This window comes from Musa acuminata, chromosome BXJ2-5 (assembly GCF_036884655.1).
Source record: "Musa acuminata AAA Group cultivar baxijiao chromosome BXJ2-5, Cavendish_Baxijiao_AAA, whole genome shotgun sequence".
Classification (NCBI taxonomy): domain Eukaryota; kingdom Viridiplantae; phylum Streptophyta; class Magnoliopsida; order Zingiberales; family Musaceae; genus Musa; species Musa acuminata.
Genome location: NC_088342.1, coordinates 8,708,259 through 8,726,821, shown reverse-complemented (window position 1 = coordinate 8,726,821; position 18,563 = coordinate 8,708,259). Strand labels below are relative to the sequence as shown.

Genomic DNA, 18,563 nt, shown 5'->3' with positions numbered 1-18,563 from the left:
AATTAATAATTGTTTCCCATTAAGTAATGATAAATAGGATATTGACTATTAACCAAAAGAAACATTAGAAACGACAGTTCGGATCGAAAGGCTTTTTCTTTTCTTTTTTCTATAATATGTTTTCATCTCCCTTTTTTTCTTCTTCGTTTGTGCGGGAAGATATGTAGCAAGCAAGGGTTACAAAATGAGCGCATAAATAAATTGTACACTTATTTGTTTACCTGGAGATATACCCGCCGTTTTACTGGAGGATGGCTATATTATAACAGTGGGCCCATGAGGGTTACATCGTTGATTGGTCAAGGAAGTACTAATCTAGTTTGACCCGGAGTCATCACCAACGACGCGACCCCGCTACGCCTTTCGTGCCCATCTCAAAAAGCGGCATCTCTTCTTCTCCCGATCTCGATCGCCACCCTTCTCCTCCTCCTCGAGTCGCTGCCGGATCCCGCGTTCGATCAGTGAGGCTGGCCATGGCGTCGCAGGAGTACCTCGACAAGATGCAGCTCCGACAGAGCTACCGGAACGTCTGGCACACCGATCTAATGAGCACCATTCAGGCCGACTTCCCCTGTAAGATTCCTCCCCTTCCTCTTCCTTCTTCTCCTTCGATTTCTGGTTCCTTTCGAGATATCTGACTGATGCGTTCCCATCTGCTTTGCAGTCTGCTGCCTGGCGCTTTGGTGGTAAGCCCTCAGGCCTTTCGACGATCCGATTCGCCTTTATTCTGAAAAAAAATGTTGCAGATAAATCCAATTCCGGTTCTTTTTCTCGATAGCTTTCTTGTTTCTATCCGTAATTGCCTTCATCTTTTGATAACTGGAATCTTGATGTGTCCCAAATCGGTCGATGGTATATCTTTATTTTTTTTGTGATCTTTTGCATGAATATGCTCGTGGATTTTGAAGATTGAGTTCACGTTATAGCTGGAAAGGTGGGGAAACATTACTGGGGGAATATGTAAGGATTGCAGTGCTGGTTGTCAGTGATGCTTTTACCCTGAAACTGATGATGCAATGTCTTGAATCTGTTAGCTATAAGGAATAGAGACTTGTCCTCGTCTTATGCTCCCTAATTAGAGTAAACAGTAACTTCAGTTCTTCAGTTGGAAACTTTCATTTTTTTTTTTCCTGTGTAAAAACAACTGTTCTAGGGTTCTCAATCTTTCTATTTTGTATTTTTATTATCACATTATTTAGGGAAGGCAAAAGTCCTACCCCATTTTTTTGGCGTTGTGTTCCCCCCAAGCCACATCATAAAGGGAAATAAACACAAAAAATCTCTAACTATTTCTTTATTCTCCCAAATTCTTCAAGATTTCATAGTTGGCAGCTACTTATGAACAAAAACATTTGTGACATTTCTGCCTTGGATTTGTTTAGAAATCGATGCAGTACTTATGTGCTTAATAACCATGTGTTCTGTTTGGTGGTGAATTGTACAGCAAGATTTGTCTATGAAAAAGTGAGGTTGAAGCTCAATTTCAAGTAAACTTTTCAATTTAAAAAAGTTAACAAACTTTCTTTAAAAAATAAGAAACTGATCTAAGGGCTTGTCTTATGGTGCTATCATGGTGATTTTATACCAGTGACTTCATTACCTGGATGTTATGCCAATACGCTTGAAAAGCATCTTGATCTTTCATAAACCAACGATGCAGTAAATTGTAAAAGTGCAATGTGATGCTAGAAGAGAAAAGAAATATAGAAAAGTGGCAAGACAGTAAAATGTAATGTTAAAGAGAGATTGATGGCCTGCATGTCATCTTCAATAACACTAATATCCTGCTCATTGCCTCGTGGAATATCGATATTTGGGACACAAAGGAGCTACCTTACCATGGCAGAATTCACCCTCTTGTCCAATAAGATAAATATGCAAATAAAAGAGTTTAAGCTTGTAAAAGAAGGAATCTTTTAGCATGATTTGCAATTACAAAGTATACAATTAAGGCAGAGAGTTGCTTGCTTTTGGTTGGACATCCAAAACAACTTATTAGTGTGGCTTCTCTGGAACTGTTGCAAGCATTGAACTCTAATCTGACCACTTCATCCTATTGCATAGGAACAAATTTGAACATAGCTAGGGTTTACCTTGCAAAATTGATTACTCAAACTAAATGTTTTTTTTTTCTTCTGTTTTTCCTATAACAGGATGATGATATCACTGATCACTGTATCTGTTAGGAAAAAAGTTTACATTGATAAAAACACATAAAATTTGGAAATATTGATGGCTCAAGTCTTTTGGAAGCTTCTGATGATGGGATTGTTAATTCAGAACTCTGTGACAAACTTTTGTTTAATGCTATTTCATATTTAAATATATACTTATTCTTAGATCTTGTTCTGAGATTCTTCAAGTTGTTATTATTGGACTTAATGTAATATTCTCAATGTAAGCAAAAAGATTTGAAGGTTTGAAATTTGAGATGAATTGACTAAGACGAAAAAGATGGATTCCCACGTTTGGCTTCCTCACTTGAGTTCTTATGACAAATTTGCATGTGGTATCAGCTATTACACCCAAGTGACAAAAGATGAAGTTTGTACAAAATCAAGATTCCCTTAATTTGAATTTGTTTATGGTAAAGGAAAGGGAATGTGCACACACCAAACACTTCAATTTTGATTATTCTAATTTGAATGTATTTATATCTATGTTGCATGCATTAGATGGCCATCCGTAAATAAAGAACATCTTTCTCCGTTGTTGCTTTTTGAAAAGGTTGACATCCAAATTTAGAATCATTGTCATTCTGATAATAACTCTCATTTCCTTTTCGTATTTTACAATATGGAACTATTTTCCATAGTTGGAATGATCTCTGATACATCTTTTTCCTGTTATTAGTGGGCCATGTGTCTCCTACATGCTTCGCAAAAGAGCTCTTTACAATGACATGTCAAGGTAGTTTTGGTTTATAAATTGTCCTATTTTGCTTATAAACTTTAAAGAATTGATACTAGTTTAAATTTCTTTCTTTTATAGGTATGTCTGTTGTGCGGGTTACTTGCCATGCAGTGGAAAATGTGGAGAAAGGCGATGCCCAGAGTTCTGCCTTTGCACCGAGGTATATGAAGCTTTTAATTCACTTCTAGTTAAGTATTTTGGTTTTGGAAGCAAAGCACACCTAACCTTCTGTACTGTCATCATCATAAGGTTATCATAATTGATTGAAAATTTTCTCATTCTCTAAATCTAATCTGTAGTTATCTTAATGCAGTTCTTTGCCTCATCTTTGAAAGAAAAGAAACTGGATCTAAATCAGCACTAAATTGTTCTTTGAAAGAAGATCTCAACTCAATGGCAGACCTAAATTGGATATTAATGTCCAGATTCAACTGAACCAGTTGGACCTAAATGTAGTTTGTATTAATGCAAAATTCTTCTTGTCAATCCAGCTTGTAGTTACATGCTTCGACCTAATTTAACTTGACTCATTGGCCAAATAAGTTGGTCCTGATCTTGGAATGTTGACCAACTGGCTGATTGTTAGATTCATGTGGGCTCTATAAATAATGACCACCCACTTTAAAAGTCAACCTTACCCATAAAAAACATTGACTGTACTATTAAATTTTGTTAGAAGCTTCCAATAAAAGCCTCAACCTCATTGGATTCTGCATGCAATATTTCAAAAATTCTTCCAATATTTTTTCCTACCTATTTTTGACTTTCCTGTCTCACCTACCTACCTGGTGAATGGTGGTATGTCTTTTCCTCCTATGGAGCTAATATACGTGGATGACTGTACTCTATTGATTGACTGCTCTCCAATTGTCATGCGTGTCTGAAATTTTGTTCCTTTGCATCTTTATCTGATGACTTTCCTACTTTTGTGTAGTGTTATGCCTCCTCACAGTTTCAATTTTGGCTCAATGATGTGCTCATGTGTCACATTCTGTCTTTTTTTTCTTTAGTTAATTGGGAGATCCTTTTCTTTTTCTCTCTCCCATAAATTAGAATGCCTTGCTTGTATATTTTATATCTTTATCACTGTTGTGTTACATTTTGGTGCATTTCCTTGCATCTCTCCTACTAGGTAACTCTTCTGTATTTCTCAACTGAGGTGATTAGATCAAACTGATGCTTAAGCTGTAACATTACAAAATTTGAAACCTAGTCTTATGTCCATTGGCATTTTTTACTTGATAGTACTGCTGATCTAGCGCACATAATTCACAATTGTATGTCCTCTTTAATATATGTATGGCATATCATAGAGCTTATATTCTGTGAGAACATCTGACAAGATTTAATGGTTTAGTTGCATTTGCATTTTAAACTAGTTTGCTTTGTAAGGTGTTTCAGAATGATTGTCAATGTACTCATCTTGTCTTTCTTCACACAGCAGAAAATTTGGCTAGTGAATATCTTCAAGACTGTTATATGTCAACTAGCATGATTGGTACTTGATCCAAATGGTTACTTTGTATATTTATTTTGCAGGTCTTTTTGTGCTTTGGCAATTCTGTTGCTTCAACTCGCTTCTTACTCCAGGATGAGTTCAACATACAGACTACTCAATGCGATAACTGCATTATTGTATTTCCTCCATCTCTTCCTCTCTGTCCTCCATTTCATGCAACCAGTGGTGGGCCAGCCCATCTACTTTGGTCTAATGTGAACTTCCAGGCTTCATGGGCTGTGACTGTCCATAATTGAGGCCTGTTTCAGATCCATTACCAGCCATAAAGAATTTTTTTTAATGTGAAATCAGCTGTTAAGTCCTAAATTATGCTTGTTTATGTGAATTAATTTAACTGCAGGGATTCATGTTTTGTCTGCAACAAGTTGCTTGTATCTTTTCCATCGTTGCGATGATTGTCGGAAGTGAGGAGATCCAAGAAGCTTCCCAGATATTATCCTGTATGTCTGACTTTGTGTACTGCACGTAAGACCCATGTTCCTTTGCACTCTTGCTTTTTAGTTCATGTTAAGTGATATTTAAGACCTCATCTTTTTTCACTTGCAATCCCTTTGCAGGGTCTGCGCGTGCATGCAGGTATGTGTACATCAGATTTGTCTCCATTGCATTGCTTTCCTGCCCTACCGAGTACCACTAATCAAAGTTTCCTGGCATGGTTGCAGACACAACATAAGGTCGAGATGGATAAGAGAGATGGCAAGTTTGGACCACCGCCAGCGATGGCTGTGCCTCCAGTCCAGCAGATGTCTCGCATTGATCAGCCCATTCCACCTCCTGCTGGATATGCCCCGCAGCCAGCTTACGGGCAACCGTATGGTTATCCTCCTCCTGCATATCCCCCGACCGGCTACCCGCCGGCTTATCCAGCTGGTTCATACCCACCAGCGGGATCATATCCGCCACCTGGTTCTTACCCTGCACCTGGTTATCCCCCTACTGGATATCCCAAGTAAAATCCATCCATCGGAAAGCCATTCTGTCTTGTTCGCTAGTGAGTATGCCCCTCTCTAGTAGGTTCTTTTAAACAATTACTGTCATTTATGTTGTAATTGGTTGCTAGACGACATGTTTATATATACATTGGTAAACATTTGGTGACATTCTCAGTCTAGTCGTGCCGTTGCACAAGTTTGTTGGTTGAAAAGTGTTGTTATTGTTAGTGGCCTTTAACTTCAATATTTCTACCTTCACATCCTATGTTGTCATGTTGAGACACCCTTTAATATCTTTCCTGTTGCTGTTTTTATTGGATCAAAATGCCAATCATGATCAGTACGCTTTACACTCCCTGTCCTTTGTGATGCAATTAGGCTCGTGAATTGTGATTTAAATGGAACCTGAAGAAGTAAACCCTGATGTTTTTGGTCATTGTGTTTTTGAAGAGTCAAACAATGAGGTTTTTGCTTGGGTAAAAAAGTTCAAAGCTTTTGCATGGTAGAAAGCTGATGTTTAGATTCCAAATTGCCCCTCTTGATCCCTTCTTATATATGGATATTAATATAAAAAAAAAATCTCACGGTTTAGATAAATCCAACTAAGTTCATAATATTTAATTTTTTTAAAAATTAATTTATCAACATATCATTCTCCTTTATTATATTACTAATTTTATAATATAATTTATATATTTGAAACAAAAAACATTAAACTCATGATTCAATTAGTTCGATTACTGATCTTATCGAGTTAATATCTGATCTGATTCTTAATAATCATGCTTCAATGGTTGTGGTCATTCTACTTCCCAATCACAAAAACATCGCCACAAAAGTCTGCTCTCCCGCCGGTCACCATCAACCCGGTGCAATGCACGCACGCCCTCGGCCACGTAAGCAGGTGCAATGCACGAGCCCGGCTGCGTTGACAGATGCAACGCACCTCTCGCGCTGTCACGCGTCCGACAACGCTACGTGGTCCGCCATCGCCAACCCATCTCCGACTCTTCAACGCTTGTGAACCGCCGGCAACCCCGCCAAAGAAAGGCACTCTGCTCTCACCGTCCGGTGACGCGTGCCGGACGTCAAATCCAGGAGCAGGACTCTCCGCGTTGTATGCGTCAACGGCTCGAAACGATGATGGCAGCAAATCATCTACAGGAATTCTCTGGATCGTCTCCTCCATATGTTATATAGACCTTCTAAGACATTTCGTCGAACACTCGCATGACTAAAAAAACATTAGATTATTTGACTATTAAGTTGATAGAATGATGCTGAGAAGATAACTTATGCTCGACCACATGTTTAGTAAAGTGGGAGCAAAAGGCACATCTTTGGATTCGACGTAGATCCATTCGTACTATTTGATGGTAACATGATTGATGCATATATACATGGGATCGTCGAGGAAAACGTGATCTACGCACATTGGAAAAGGCTATAGATAGTCCTTCATCAAAGAAACATTTGTGAGACGCACGGATCATGAGAAACAAATGGGAAGATTTCGATCCATTATTTTACTTGATGTTAGTTGATTGAATTCACTTGGGAATCAAAATGCGATGAGTCAAGTCCGAAATTATGATTAACTATAACTATGTATTATATACTTAGACATTATTCATAAAAATTAAACAAAGAATATAAAAGAATAGAAATTATAGAAAAAATTATGAAATGTATAAGATGTAATTGTCTAGTTCATGATAGTGAGCTCTTGATAGCTATTTATACATACTCAGCGATAAGATGAAAAAAGTTTACGGGCGAGAGGCTTTGTGAGTGAGTCTGCTAGTTGATCAGCTGTATGTACGTGAGAAATACGGAGTTGATGTCTGATAACTTGATCTCGCACGAAGTGGAAGTCAATGGTTATGTGTTTCATGTGGGAATGAAACACTGGATTAGCACATAAGTAGGTAGCTCCAATATTATCACAATATATTGTAGGAATAATTGTAGAGTTGACGTTGAGTTCCTTGAGCAAATTTGTGACCCAATTGAGTTCAGTAGTGGCGGTAGCGATGGCACGATATTCAGCTTCAGTTGTAGATTGTGCAACCGTCTTTTGTTTTTTAGAACTCCAATTGATTTGAGTAGCTCCAAGGAAAACAATGTATCCTAATGTAAATGTTCTATCATCAAAGTTCCCTACCCAATCAACATCAGCAAAGGCATGAAGTTGGAGTGAAGTATTTTTGCGAAAAAAAATGCCATGATTAAGGTCCCTTTAAGATACTGCAAAATTCGTTTGACCGTAGACCAACGCGTAGTAGATGGTTGATGCATGAATTGCGATAATTTACTAACGGCAAATGAAATATCTGGACGAGTGAGAGCCAAGTACTGTAAGGAGCCAAGGACTTGTTGATATTGAGTCGAATCTGTAGGACTTTTATCACATAATTTAAGTGATTCACTAGTAGAGAGAGGAGTTGTAACCTCTTTCGCATCCTACATGTTTGTCTTTGATAATAAATCTTGAATATACTTTCTTTGTGATAGGAAGAGACCTGAAGGTGTAAATGTTGCTTCCACTCCCAAAAAGTAGCTTAAAGTTTCTAGATCTTTGAGGGAGAATCGATCGGCCAAGTACTTTAGAAATGCTTGAGTCTTCAAAGGATCATTTCCTGTGATAATAATATCATCCACATATACTAAAAGATATATTATGCTTCCATTGTGCTGGCAAATGAATAACGAGGTATCAGACTTGGAATTGATGAAGCCAATTGAGGTTAAAAATGAGCCAAGCTCGTTATACCAAGCCCTTGGAGCTTGACGAAGTCCATAAATAGCTTTTTGAAGTTTGCAGACATGCCTCGGATATTGAGGATGAACGAAACCAGGAGGTTACTACATAAAGACATCTTCAGTAAGTGTCCCCTGTAAAAAGGCATTGTTAACATCCAATTATCGTATGTGCCAACCCTTTGAGATGGCCAAACTTAGGATAAGACGGATTGTTGTAGGTTTAACAATAGGACTAAATGTCTCTATGAAGTCGACACCAGGTCGTTGATGAAACCCTTTGCAGGATACGAGGGCTTGATATTCGCCTCTGCCATCAGAGTAAACTGTTTTAATGGAAGATTGAAAAAAATTCTCGACCAACTTTCGAAAGTTGGTAAATACTTTGGAAACATCAGACTTATGGTGGAGAGGATATAACCATGTGTACTTAGTAAAATAGTCTACAAAAATGACATAAAAGCGAAACTTATCAAAAGAAGGAATTGGGGCAGGGCCCCACACGTCGGTATAAATAATTTTAAATGGTTTAGAGCAAGAAATGAAGGTTGTCCCAAAAGGTAATTTATGACTTTTATTGCAAAGACAAGCATCGCAATGATTGATAGTGCTATTGATTTTAAAGGTAGGAAGAGAATAATGAGAAAGTATTTTTTGCTGGATAAAAGGGGAGGGATGACCAAGACGACGATGTCATACATCGACCGGAGCTGCGACTGAAGAGTGAGCAGTAGGAAGGGTAATTTACGAAGCAGATGGCCACTTATAGATATCGTCTTTGTTCTGACCTTGGACCAAGGATGCCCCCGTGCTCAAATCCACAAGAAAAAAGTTAGGAAAGAATTCAATTGAGCTATTATTTTGTTTACAGAATTGAGAAACGGAAATGAGATTTCTTTTAATGTTAGGTGCACACAAAATATCATCGAGTGTAAAAGTTGTGGTAAGTGAACTAAGCGTTGAGGAACCAGAATGAGTAATAGGAATTCTTTTATCGTCACCGATGATAATATCTTCATTTTCGTCATAGTTGTTATGGATGGACAAGTTTTGAAGATCAAAGGTGATGAAATGAGAGGCGCCCGAGTCCACAATCCAATTAGGTTGGGTAGGAGTTGGAGTAGCCATGAAATTCGCCTGAGGCCACTGTAATGGAGCAGGGAGTCCGGGGCGAGACCGACAGACTTTTGCGGAGTGTCCGACTTTATCACATAGTTGGCAAACGACTCGTTGGTGACTTGTGAAGTCAGAACGCGATGGCTGAGGATTATGAAAGTTACCACCTTGATATGGATAAGGGGGGTTTGGTTGGGCCCCATAGGGCTAGGAGGCAACTTAGCCAAATCGTTGTTGACGTGCTTATTGTACTGGTTGCTCTTCCTCTTAGATTTTTGATTGACCTGAGCTGTAATAGGTGGTCTGGGCAACCTATCATCACGCTTCAAGTACGTCTCATAGTCGATCGACTTATCATAAAGTTCTTCGAATGATATTGGTGAGTCGCGTGCCCGAAGTGCTGCTGTCAATTCTTTGTACTCGCCTCCTAGGCCATTGAGAGTATGGATTAGGGCTTCTTCATCACTGAGAGAATGACCTATCAAAGCTAAATCATTAATGATAACTTTGATATGTTGTAGATAATCAGCAATAGTACTTTCCTCTTGTTTCGTTTTCATCAGATTGGAGAGAAATCCGAGCATGCAAGTATGCGAGCGATTTGCCAAAGTTGTTTATAATTTGCACCATGCTTCTGCAGCAGTCGTACATGAGGATATCGGGGCAATGGATCCAGCAACGGAAGCTTGAATAGCTTGGAGGATGAGGCGATCTTGACATACCCATAGTTTGTGGGCTGGATTTGGCATTGGACTGGGTTCACCTGGGATGTTGATCATTTCGGGTGGACACTGGAGAGAGCCATCAACGTAACCTAGAAGATCATAGCCAAATAGAAGATTAGAAAGTTGTGCTCGCCAAAATGCGTAGTTACCGCCTTTGGATAATTTGAGGGGAATAAGTGCTGCAGCATTGATGGTGATAAGACTTTGAAAAGTACTCAGAGTCCCTACAGAAACAAGGACAAGAATATCGGAAGAGGAAAATGAAGACATCCCAGATATTTTGTGGTAGTTTAAGTGATATTTACAAAAGATGTAAAGATATAGGAGGGAGGGAGGAGGAGAAAAGCAGATCGATGCGCTGCAAAGGAGGCTACAACGATGAACTGCATAGGAGGCTGCAGCGATGCACTATAGAGGAGGTTGCAACGATGGGTGAGGAAGCTGCAGCAATGAGGAGAGGTCGCTGGCCGAGGAGCAGTTGCAAGGACGGCGGCCACCACGGTAGTGTAGGCGAGGTACTTGTGAGGGTAGGAGGTGGCCGAGTAGTCCCCGACTCCGGAACAGGAAGCAACGACACTGGAGGAGAGGTAAGCAGCAGCACTACGCTTCGGCAAAGCTGCCTACATCCGCAAGGAAAAAGGCTTTGATACCATCATAAAAATTAAACGAAGAATATAGAAAGATAGAAATTGTAGAAGAAACTATGAAATGTATAAGATGTAATTGTCCAGTTCATTTTGATAGTCAGCTCTTGATAGCTATTTATATACACTCAGTAGGGAGGTTATACATATTCAGCACGAAGGATTTTTCTCAACTGCTTAGAGATTTCCTCAACTGCTTTGAGGAAATCTTATATGCTTATCAATTATACCTATAAATATAATAGCTAGACTATGTTAGACAATTAGTATTAATAATACAAGATAAACAAAAATATAAATTATAAATAAAATATAAATAAAATTTAAACATTTTTTTAATGAATATTGAAATTTCTTAATCTATTTGATAGATAATACATAGGTTATTATTGTCGTTTTGTAAATATGAATATGACAGAAAATTATAGATATAAACAAGGATGATTTTCTTTAGAAAATTTTTTTTTGGGATAATGCTTTTCATTTTTAATATTTTTTATTTGATGTTTAATTTCTCTCTAACACCATAAATAACTCTTGTCATCGCTCGATTACCTTTGTCCCATTGTCTTCCGTGATGTCACTCGTCAAGTCTTCCTCATATATCATGATCATTGACCTCGATGGGAGAGGAAGGAGACAACGATAGTGAGGTTTTTCCTCCCTCATCTCCCTCATGGCTCATCACATCAAGTCATGTGATCGAGGACAATGATAATGGCACGAAAAGACTAGGGTTGGTCCCGAAGGTAAAATGATGAATTTTCTTCGAGAATATAAGAGAGGAGGGACGAGAAGCTCCATCGTAAAGGTCTTCTTCCCCTCCCCATTTGACAATCAAAGTGGGGGAAGATGATGAAGCCTTGTGGTAAGACGAAGGTGGCCAAAGATGACGACAAAGGATGTTTAGTATAATAAAAATAAAAATATTAAATATAAAAAAATAAAAAAATTAGCATCATTCTGAAATAAAAATAAAAAGGGATTTTTTTTAAAGAAATCGTCGAATAAATAATGTGTCTGATATTGTTAGGACTACTTACTGACCGAGGAAGGGTAGGAGAAAGTAATCTTTTACCACTGAGTTCCAGAATCACTGCAACCATCCAGAAGAGAACAGAAACATATTGATTGCGGCGGCTACGAAGGGAGGATAAAGAAAAGGGACAAGAAGCCCCACCTTTCGCGAAGAGAGAGAGTCCATTGTTAATTGAGGACGAAGGCCTTGGATGGAATGGTGACCTTTAAATGGCACCCAACAACCATAAGAAAACAAGTGTGGTTGCCTAACCCTTGATGTTGTAGGCCATCAAAGGTCTCCCACTTGCCTGCGTAATGGGAAGGAGAAAGAGAAAGAGAAAGAGAAGGAGAAAGAGAGAAGATAAGTCGACGTACGAGGTGGCTTACGACAAGCAATAGATAGATAGATTAGATACAGGAAAAGGAGCTGTCGTACGAGGCGGCTGATGACAAACACTAGAGAGAGAGAGAGAACAGGTTTTTGGAGGAGCAGAAGTTGAATAGAGGGTTGATGACAAGCTGTAAAGAGAGAGACAGGGGTTGACGTACGAGGCGGCTGATGGCAAGCATCAAAATCTGAGGTCACGCTGGTGAGCAACTCAGAGTGGATAGGGTTAGATAAGGAATCCAATCTTGCATCTTTTAGCACAAAAGCCGGAGAGTAACTCCAGCAATACTGCGACAACAGATTGCCTAATAGGCGAGGAGAAGGAGAGAAGAGAGCAATTGGAAGAACAAAAACTAGGGATTCATCATCGAAGAAGAAACCAATCATGGATAATTAAATGGTTTATTCAAGCAGATCTTCATGAGTTCTTTAGTATCCTATTGATGTTAAGCTCTACCACAAGATTCTATTTATTTTTTGGAAGTCAGCAGCTCTATTTTGTTAAATATTTATTGATGAATTCTGATTTTTTATTTATTGTGAACAATTATGTTCTTAACCAAACACTGTTCTTTATATAAAGTATATGATATCCTTAAGTTGATATAAGAAGAATATGTTAGATTTTAGAGATTTTAATTGAATTCTGATTCAAATTATCAATCAATGGAAAAGAAATTTACTTATGTTAGAATGTGTTAAGAGATGATCTCGATGGGAATGAGTCTTTTGATTACCTTTCCTAGACCCTTTGTTTTCATAGATAAAATCTTCTAAGAATCGTATCATTATAAAGGCTTTTTTTTTCACCTTCAGATTATCTCTACTCCAACAATTACAATATTCCTGAAAAGAAAGAAAGAAGAAAAATAGTCTAAGCTTCTTTTGTGTGCAGATTATCATATTCAAAAGGTACATACCATCTTTACGATACTTGATTTTAATTATAACATAAAATTTTCATATAATAATTTTATTTCTTACAATTTGTATGAGATTATCATAGATTGTTAAAGAATTTAGATCTTAATGTTTAGATCTGTCTTAGATATGTTTAAATTATATCATATTATTTTATTTTTATTTCTATCGTATGATGCTTGTATTATATGATTATATTACATCGCCTTTCTGCCTTTAGGATGTTGTATGCATTCATGCCCGTCTTCCCCTCTGTATTATTCGTATGCCCATCTTCCCCGTGAATGTCTTGCGTTTACGGGTCGTCAACCTCAATAGGAATCGCGATTTGTTATCAGTGGGCTATGGGTTAAAAATATTGATCTGAAGATTAATGGGATTCAGTTATTATATATTATTATATATATATATATAATATTATACTTGTCAATATTAATTTTGATTTATTATATAAAAAAATATTTTTCACTAAGAATTTTAATATGATTAAGATAACTTATCTTATTGATATATAGATAGTTAGGGATGCATCTTAATAATTACTAAGACTATCTTAGAAAGATTTAGTATATAGTTTTATTCACAAATGATAAAACTTTATGATTCAATCAAAGTCAGTAATCTCTAAACTTAACTTTAAAAAATTAAATAAAAAAATATTTCTTATGCATACATAATTACAAGTATATTATATGTTCAAATTTATACTAGACCAAATATCGGTTTTATAGTTAGGATACTATATAGATATTAGAATTATCTAAAAATAAAATATTAAAAATTATAAAAGAATTAAATAAGATATCTATAAGAGACCAAAGGCTACATGCTCACATATAAAAAAAAATCAAATCGACTTAAAATGATGGTATTTTCATATACTGATTTTATAAATTATCTCGATAATAGAAAGTCCAATTTATGATTTATGTTTACATTAGCTAGAAGGGTAAATGAAAATTATATTATTAATAGTAGAAGTTGATTATGTGAGATGCTTTGAGATTATTAAAGTTTTATGACTATAAAATTTCAACTCAGAACTTTGTATGGTCAAACTTAATTGTCAAATCGTTGAAGATATTCTATGACATGTCGTAGGGCTTTTCTTATCTAAGAATGACAAGTACTATAGTGATTCTAAGTATATTAGCATAAAATACTTAGTGGTTAAAGAATAAATTTAGAAATAATTATTGTTAATTAAGAACTTGAGTTCCACTATATTAATTATTGATTCATTCACTTAGGCCTTACAACTTAAAGTACTTGAAAAAATATATTCTTATGATTGAGTTTATGAGCGTCCTATAAAAGATAAGGTGATGCGTATTTAAGTAAACACTATAATTGACTTTCTAATTTATTTAATTAAAATTATTTATTTTTGTTATTTTATTCATATTTATGTATATATATTATGGTTGAATGCGATAATAGGATGGTTGAAAATATATACATATTATGTATATATATGTTATCTTCATAAGATAAATTATAAGAGTCATTTGTACTACATTAGGAAAGACTAATAGTATTGCAATACACAGAAAGAAATATGATATTGATGACATACGACCATTATGACTTACATTAGTAGTCGAAATTAATATAATATTATTATATTTATTAGATTTATTTATTTATACTTTTAAATTTACGCACCTATGAATGTTTTTTAAAATTTTAGAATCTAACGAGATAAAATTATTTTTAAAATAAATTTTAGTTATTTATTTTAATTTTAAATTTTTTATCTTATCAATTAATTGGTTAAGTAGGAGAATATTAAAGATTTACCGATTAATTTATTAAGATGTACTGAGATTCTAATTAAATTTTGATTAAGATTATCGACCAAAGAAATTTCACTTATGTTAAAATTTCACTTATGATATGATACTTTAAGAGATGATCTTTATGGAAAGGACTCTCCTAATTATTTTTCTTAGATTTTCTATTCTCGTTTATATATAGATAAGACTTTTAGGGATCGTATCATCATAGAAATTTCTTTTCTCACCTTCCAATAGATCCCTATATCAATTATAGTAATCCTAAAAATAAGAAGAGAGGAAAAGAAGAGCTCAACTTTTTTTTTTTCTGAGCAGTATATAGATCAGGTTGGATTCAGAGTTAGCTTCTAGTTCAAAATTTATTTTAACAATACTAAATGATTTTTCATGTGAATTTCTTGTGTTTATTAATCCTTATTACAATATTTTGTTGCTTGTTTGATTAGCCTCAGTATTGTAGTGTTTTGATGGTTTATTATATCCTCTTTAATTTACATATAGAGGGAGAAAAACAAGAATCTTCATGCTTGTCGCTTTCTTTTATCCAATCTCTCTCACCAACAAAAGAAACTGCATAAAGCAGTGGCTTGCATGCTTTGAGGCCAAGGAAAGTCTTCAGTGTTTAAAGAATTGTTACACGTTGATGTCAGCGGCACAGGATGCATGACTGTACATTTCACCAACCATGTCCATGGCGTCTCCTTTCTGAGCTCACAGAGTGGTAATTGACAGAGACGGAGAAGAATAGTATACCGAATCCTTCATCTCTGTCATCATCAAAGACGAGCTCGAGAACGAGAAGAAAGTGAGCAAAGCTTCACCACGACAGCCCTACAATAGCTTACAAGAATTCCATGTCATTTTAATTTGTACTTTTTTTAATAAAATAAGAATTTTTTTGATCTGACATGTAAGCGTCTCTCCTATCTCAAGTTCTTCGCATCTCGAATAGAAAGCATGCAGTTCGCCTTCAGCTAAGCATACAAATGACTGTGTTTTGCAAATATGACCCTAAATTATTGTTTGCTTGGCTGCAAAATGAAAGAAAGCAACCTTCAAAATCATGTCTTGCTCACCTCCAACCCCCCACTTTGCTGTGGGGGAAGAAGGGTGGGGGGCCATGATACACACAGTGGCATTGATGAAGACGTTTGGGCGACAAGGACAGGTAGCTACTCGCTTTTTCTCTCTCTAGTCGGCGTCAAAATCGAAACTCGACCCAGGTTAATCCTCTGTACGCCCCCCACTCCTTGTAGTCACTAGCAAACGAAAGGAAGGACACACCTGTTGCAAGCAATCGAAACAAGGGACATACCAGTGATGCCACCTGACAAGATGATGGCCGCCACTCAACTGTCAACACATTGAGCCTTGGATATCTCGCCAAGGTGTTGGATTTCGAGTCACACAGGTAAGTAGACAGTATGACAATTACAGGGGCGGATTATTGATTCATCAATGCTTAAACAACTCTTGGAATTTGAAATGCAGCTCGGTAGAGGTCATATGTCTTGCTGCCATTCTGATAGGAACAAAAGGCCACTAAACAGTGTCGTTATCCCAACTTTCAATAGACGTCTGACAAAGCAGAACAAAAGATCATCATTCTGTGTCTGTGGATCCACTTGAGCTGTGCAGTGCGACCCTGATTCCAGAGGGAAATGAGAAGGCCATGTGAAGGCCAGCAAGCAGGGGCAGTGTTGGAGAGTGTTTTCAGGATAGCTAATGATGCCAGTGACGAGCAACTTTGCATCAGAAGCTGCAACCAATTGATTGTTCATGTGGTTCATAATCCCCAAGATCCGTATGGTGAAAGTGTGGTATAGTAATACTGTCCTGATATGATACAGCTTGCAAGGTCACATGGGAAGGTGCCCTGTGCTTGCAGCTGCCGTGACAAGAAGGAACAGCTTGAAGGGAAGAGTTCCCCAGCTACAGAGAAATGTAGTGCTGTTCCTGCATGGGAATTTTCAAATGCATAATACTAACACACAAGGCTCGGACACCTCTTTGTTTCCGAGCTCAGGATCATGTGACCAACTGTTCAACACTGGTTATATTATTCTAATAAGATTATTCTCCTCAGATTTTGGAGCTCTATTTAGCAGCACCAGCAAAGTAAATAGTTGTAGGGAAACCTATTTGCCTGGAACTTGGAAACCTATAAAACGGATGAAGAACGAAGAACAAAAAAAAGGATTTTTGGCTTTACCAGATCAAACTGCTGCTGTGTGGGGGGTATGGTGAGAACCGTGCATCAAGTCCGTCAACGTGGCAAATCTGAGACCGCTTCAAAAGGAAATGGACCAGCTTCACCACCCCTTGAGCCTACAAGACAAAAGTCGATACAGTCCATGGTCATGGAAGGGGGGAAAAAGCACGCAAGAAACAAAAGTGCAGGGGCCAGAAGCCAGCTTGGGAGGGACGGAGGGGCTCGCACCTTCCTGAAACCATCCTTTTCTCCCATTTTTAACCGGAGGGGGATGAGGACGATAATATCCTATCGCTTAATCCCCCCGAATCCTATTTGTTAATCATCCTCCTACAGTTCCGTCAGCAGATTCACATTGGATTTCTGCGTCAGTCCTGCCAAACTTGGTGATATAAATTGCCCAAACCAGAGGTGGAGGCGGACGCACCTCCTCTGCATACCCCGATCCCCATCATTTCTTGATCTTGTCTGGTTGAGAGAACTCGAGAGGAGCTTCGAAGAACAGGAGGACGACGACTTGGCTCTGCAGTGTCCAATTCCCAACATTTAGTTGATGAGAATTAGAGGAGCATCAAAGAAAAGGATAGAGAACGAGGTTGGAGGCTTGCAAGACTCTTCTTGGATCCACTGTTAAATAGTTGGGTGTTCTTCTTTGGGATCGGCATGGGGTTTCCGGTCGGCTACTCGGAGCTGTTGATGCCGAGGATTGTCCTCCACATGGCCTTGATCCTCGGCTACGTGCGGCGGTTCATCTTCCGGGCCTTCGACGCGGTCGGCCTTGGAGACCTCCTCGACGCCGACGCCCCCTGGCCCGAGAACAGCGGCCACAGAAACCTCGACCACCAGCAGCTCCTGCAGCCGCCGCAATCCCCGTCGGTGTCGGCGATGCTGATCCGGGAGGCGCTCCCGGTGGTGCGGTACGAGGAGCTGGGTGCGGCCGGGCAGCACGTCGGGGACAGCTGCGTTGTCTGCCTGTACGAGTTCGAGGCAGCGGAGGAGGTCCGGCGCCTGAGCAACTGCAGGCACGTCTTCCACCGTGGCTGCCTCGACCGGTGGCTGGAGCACCACCAGCGGACGTGCCCGCTGTGCCGCACGCCGCTCGTCCCGGGGGAGATGCCGGTCGCCGTGGACGATCAAATGTGGGCTGCGGCCGGCGTCCCGGACTCATACTACGACGACTTCTTCTCTTTTCCCTTTGCCTCGGCCTCGCCGCCGAGTCCAACTCTGCTGCTTCCCCACCAGCTCTTCTCTGCCTCTTAGGTAGCAAATCTACCAGCATGAGGAAGTTGGATCGTCGAAATTTGTATATAGAATAGACTGGCAGCCACATAGCTGAACCTGATATTTGTCCTGCAGAGTCGAAGAAGTACAACCTTTTATTTTCTTCTTTCATTTGCTTGTAGATAGCTCAAGTTTACCGATCAAGTTCAGCTCAGTTCTCATCACAATCTCCATGAATGCCCCCTGCACACAGAGAGAGAGAGAGAGAGAGAGATAACTAATAGACGTTTAGCCTGCATTGTTGAGATGTTGTAGTTTTTGACCATTCTCAATTAACTGCTGCGAAATATACCTTCTGTTCGTGTCTGTATGACTTCATCATGAGTCTTGGTTCCA

At 38.4% G+C, this 18,563-nt stretch overlaps 2 protein-coding genes across 2 annotated transcripts; both read left to right on the top strand.

Moving 5' to 3' along the window:
* Positions 1–281: 281 nt before the first annotated feature.
* LOC135612375 (uncharacterized) lies at positions 282–5,622 on the top strand. Its single transcript, XM_065108599.1, has 8 exons — positions 282–573; positions 665–686; positions 2,854–2,910; positions 2,992–3,073; positions 4,453–4,548; positions 4,773–4,897; positions 4,990–5,008; positions 5,095–5,622. The coding sequence occupies exons 1-8, from the start codon at positions 474–476 to the stop codon at positions 5,383–5,385; spliced, it is 792 nt and encodes a 263-aa protein (XP_064964671.1). The 5' UTR covers positions 282–473; the 3' UTR covers positions 5,386–5,622.
* Positions 5,623–17,109: 11,487 nt separating this feature from the next.
* On the top strand, positions 17,110–18,338 carry LOC103984446 (brassinosteroid-responsive RING protein 1). The gene has a single exon (XM_009401930.3). The coding sequence runs from the start codon at positions 17,610–17,612 to the stop codon at positions 18,204–18,206; it is 597 nt and encodes a 198-aa protein (XP_009400205.1). The 5' UTR covers positions 17,110–17,609; the 3' UTR covers positions 18,207–18,338.
* Positions 18,339–18,563: the final 225 nt, after the last annotated feature.

Coding starts and splice junctions, on each gene's coding strand:
- LOC135612375 (XM_065108599.1), top strand. CDS start 474: ATGGCGTCGCAGGAGTACCTCGACAAGATGCAGCTCCGACAGAGCTAC. Junction 2,911..2,991: donor CTTTACAATGACATGTCAAG/GTAGTTTTGGTT, acceptor TTTCTTTTATAG/GTATGTCTGTTGTGCGGGTT. Junction 3,074..4,452: donor AGTTCTGCCTTTGCACCGAG/GTATATGAAGCT, acceptor TTTATTTTGCAG/GTCTTTTTGTGCTTTGGCAA.
- LOC103984446 (XM_009401930.3), top strand. CDS start 17,610: ATGGGGTTTCCGGTCGGCTACTCGGAGCTGTTGATGCCGAGGATTGTC.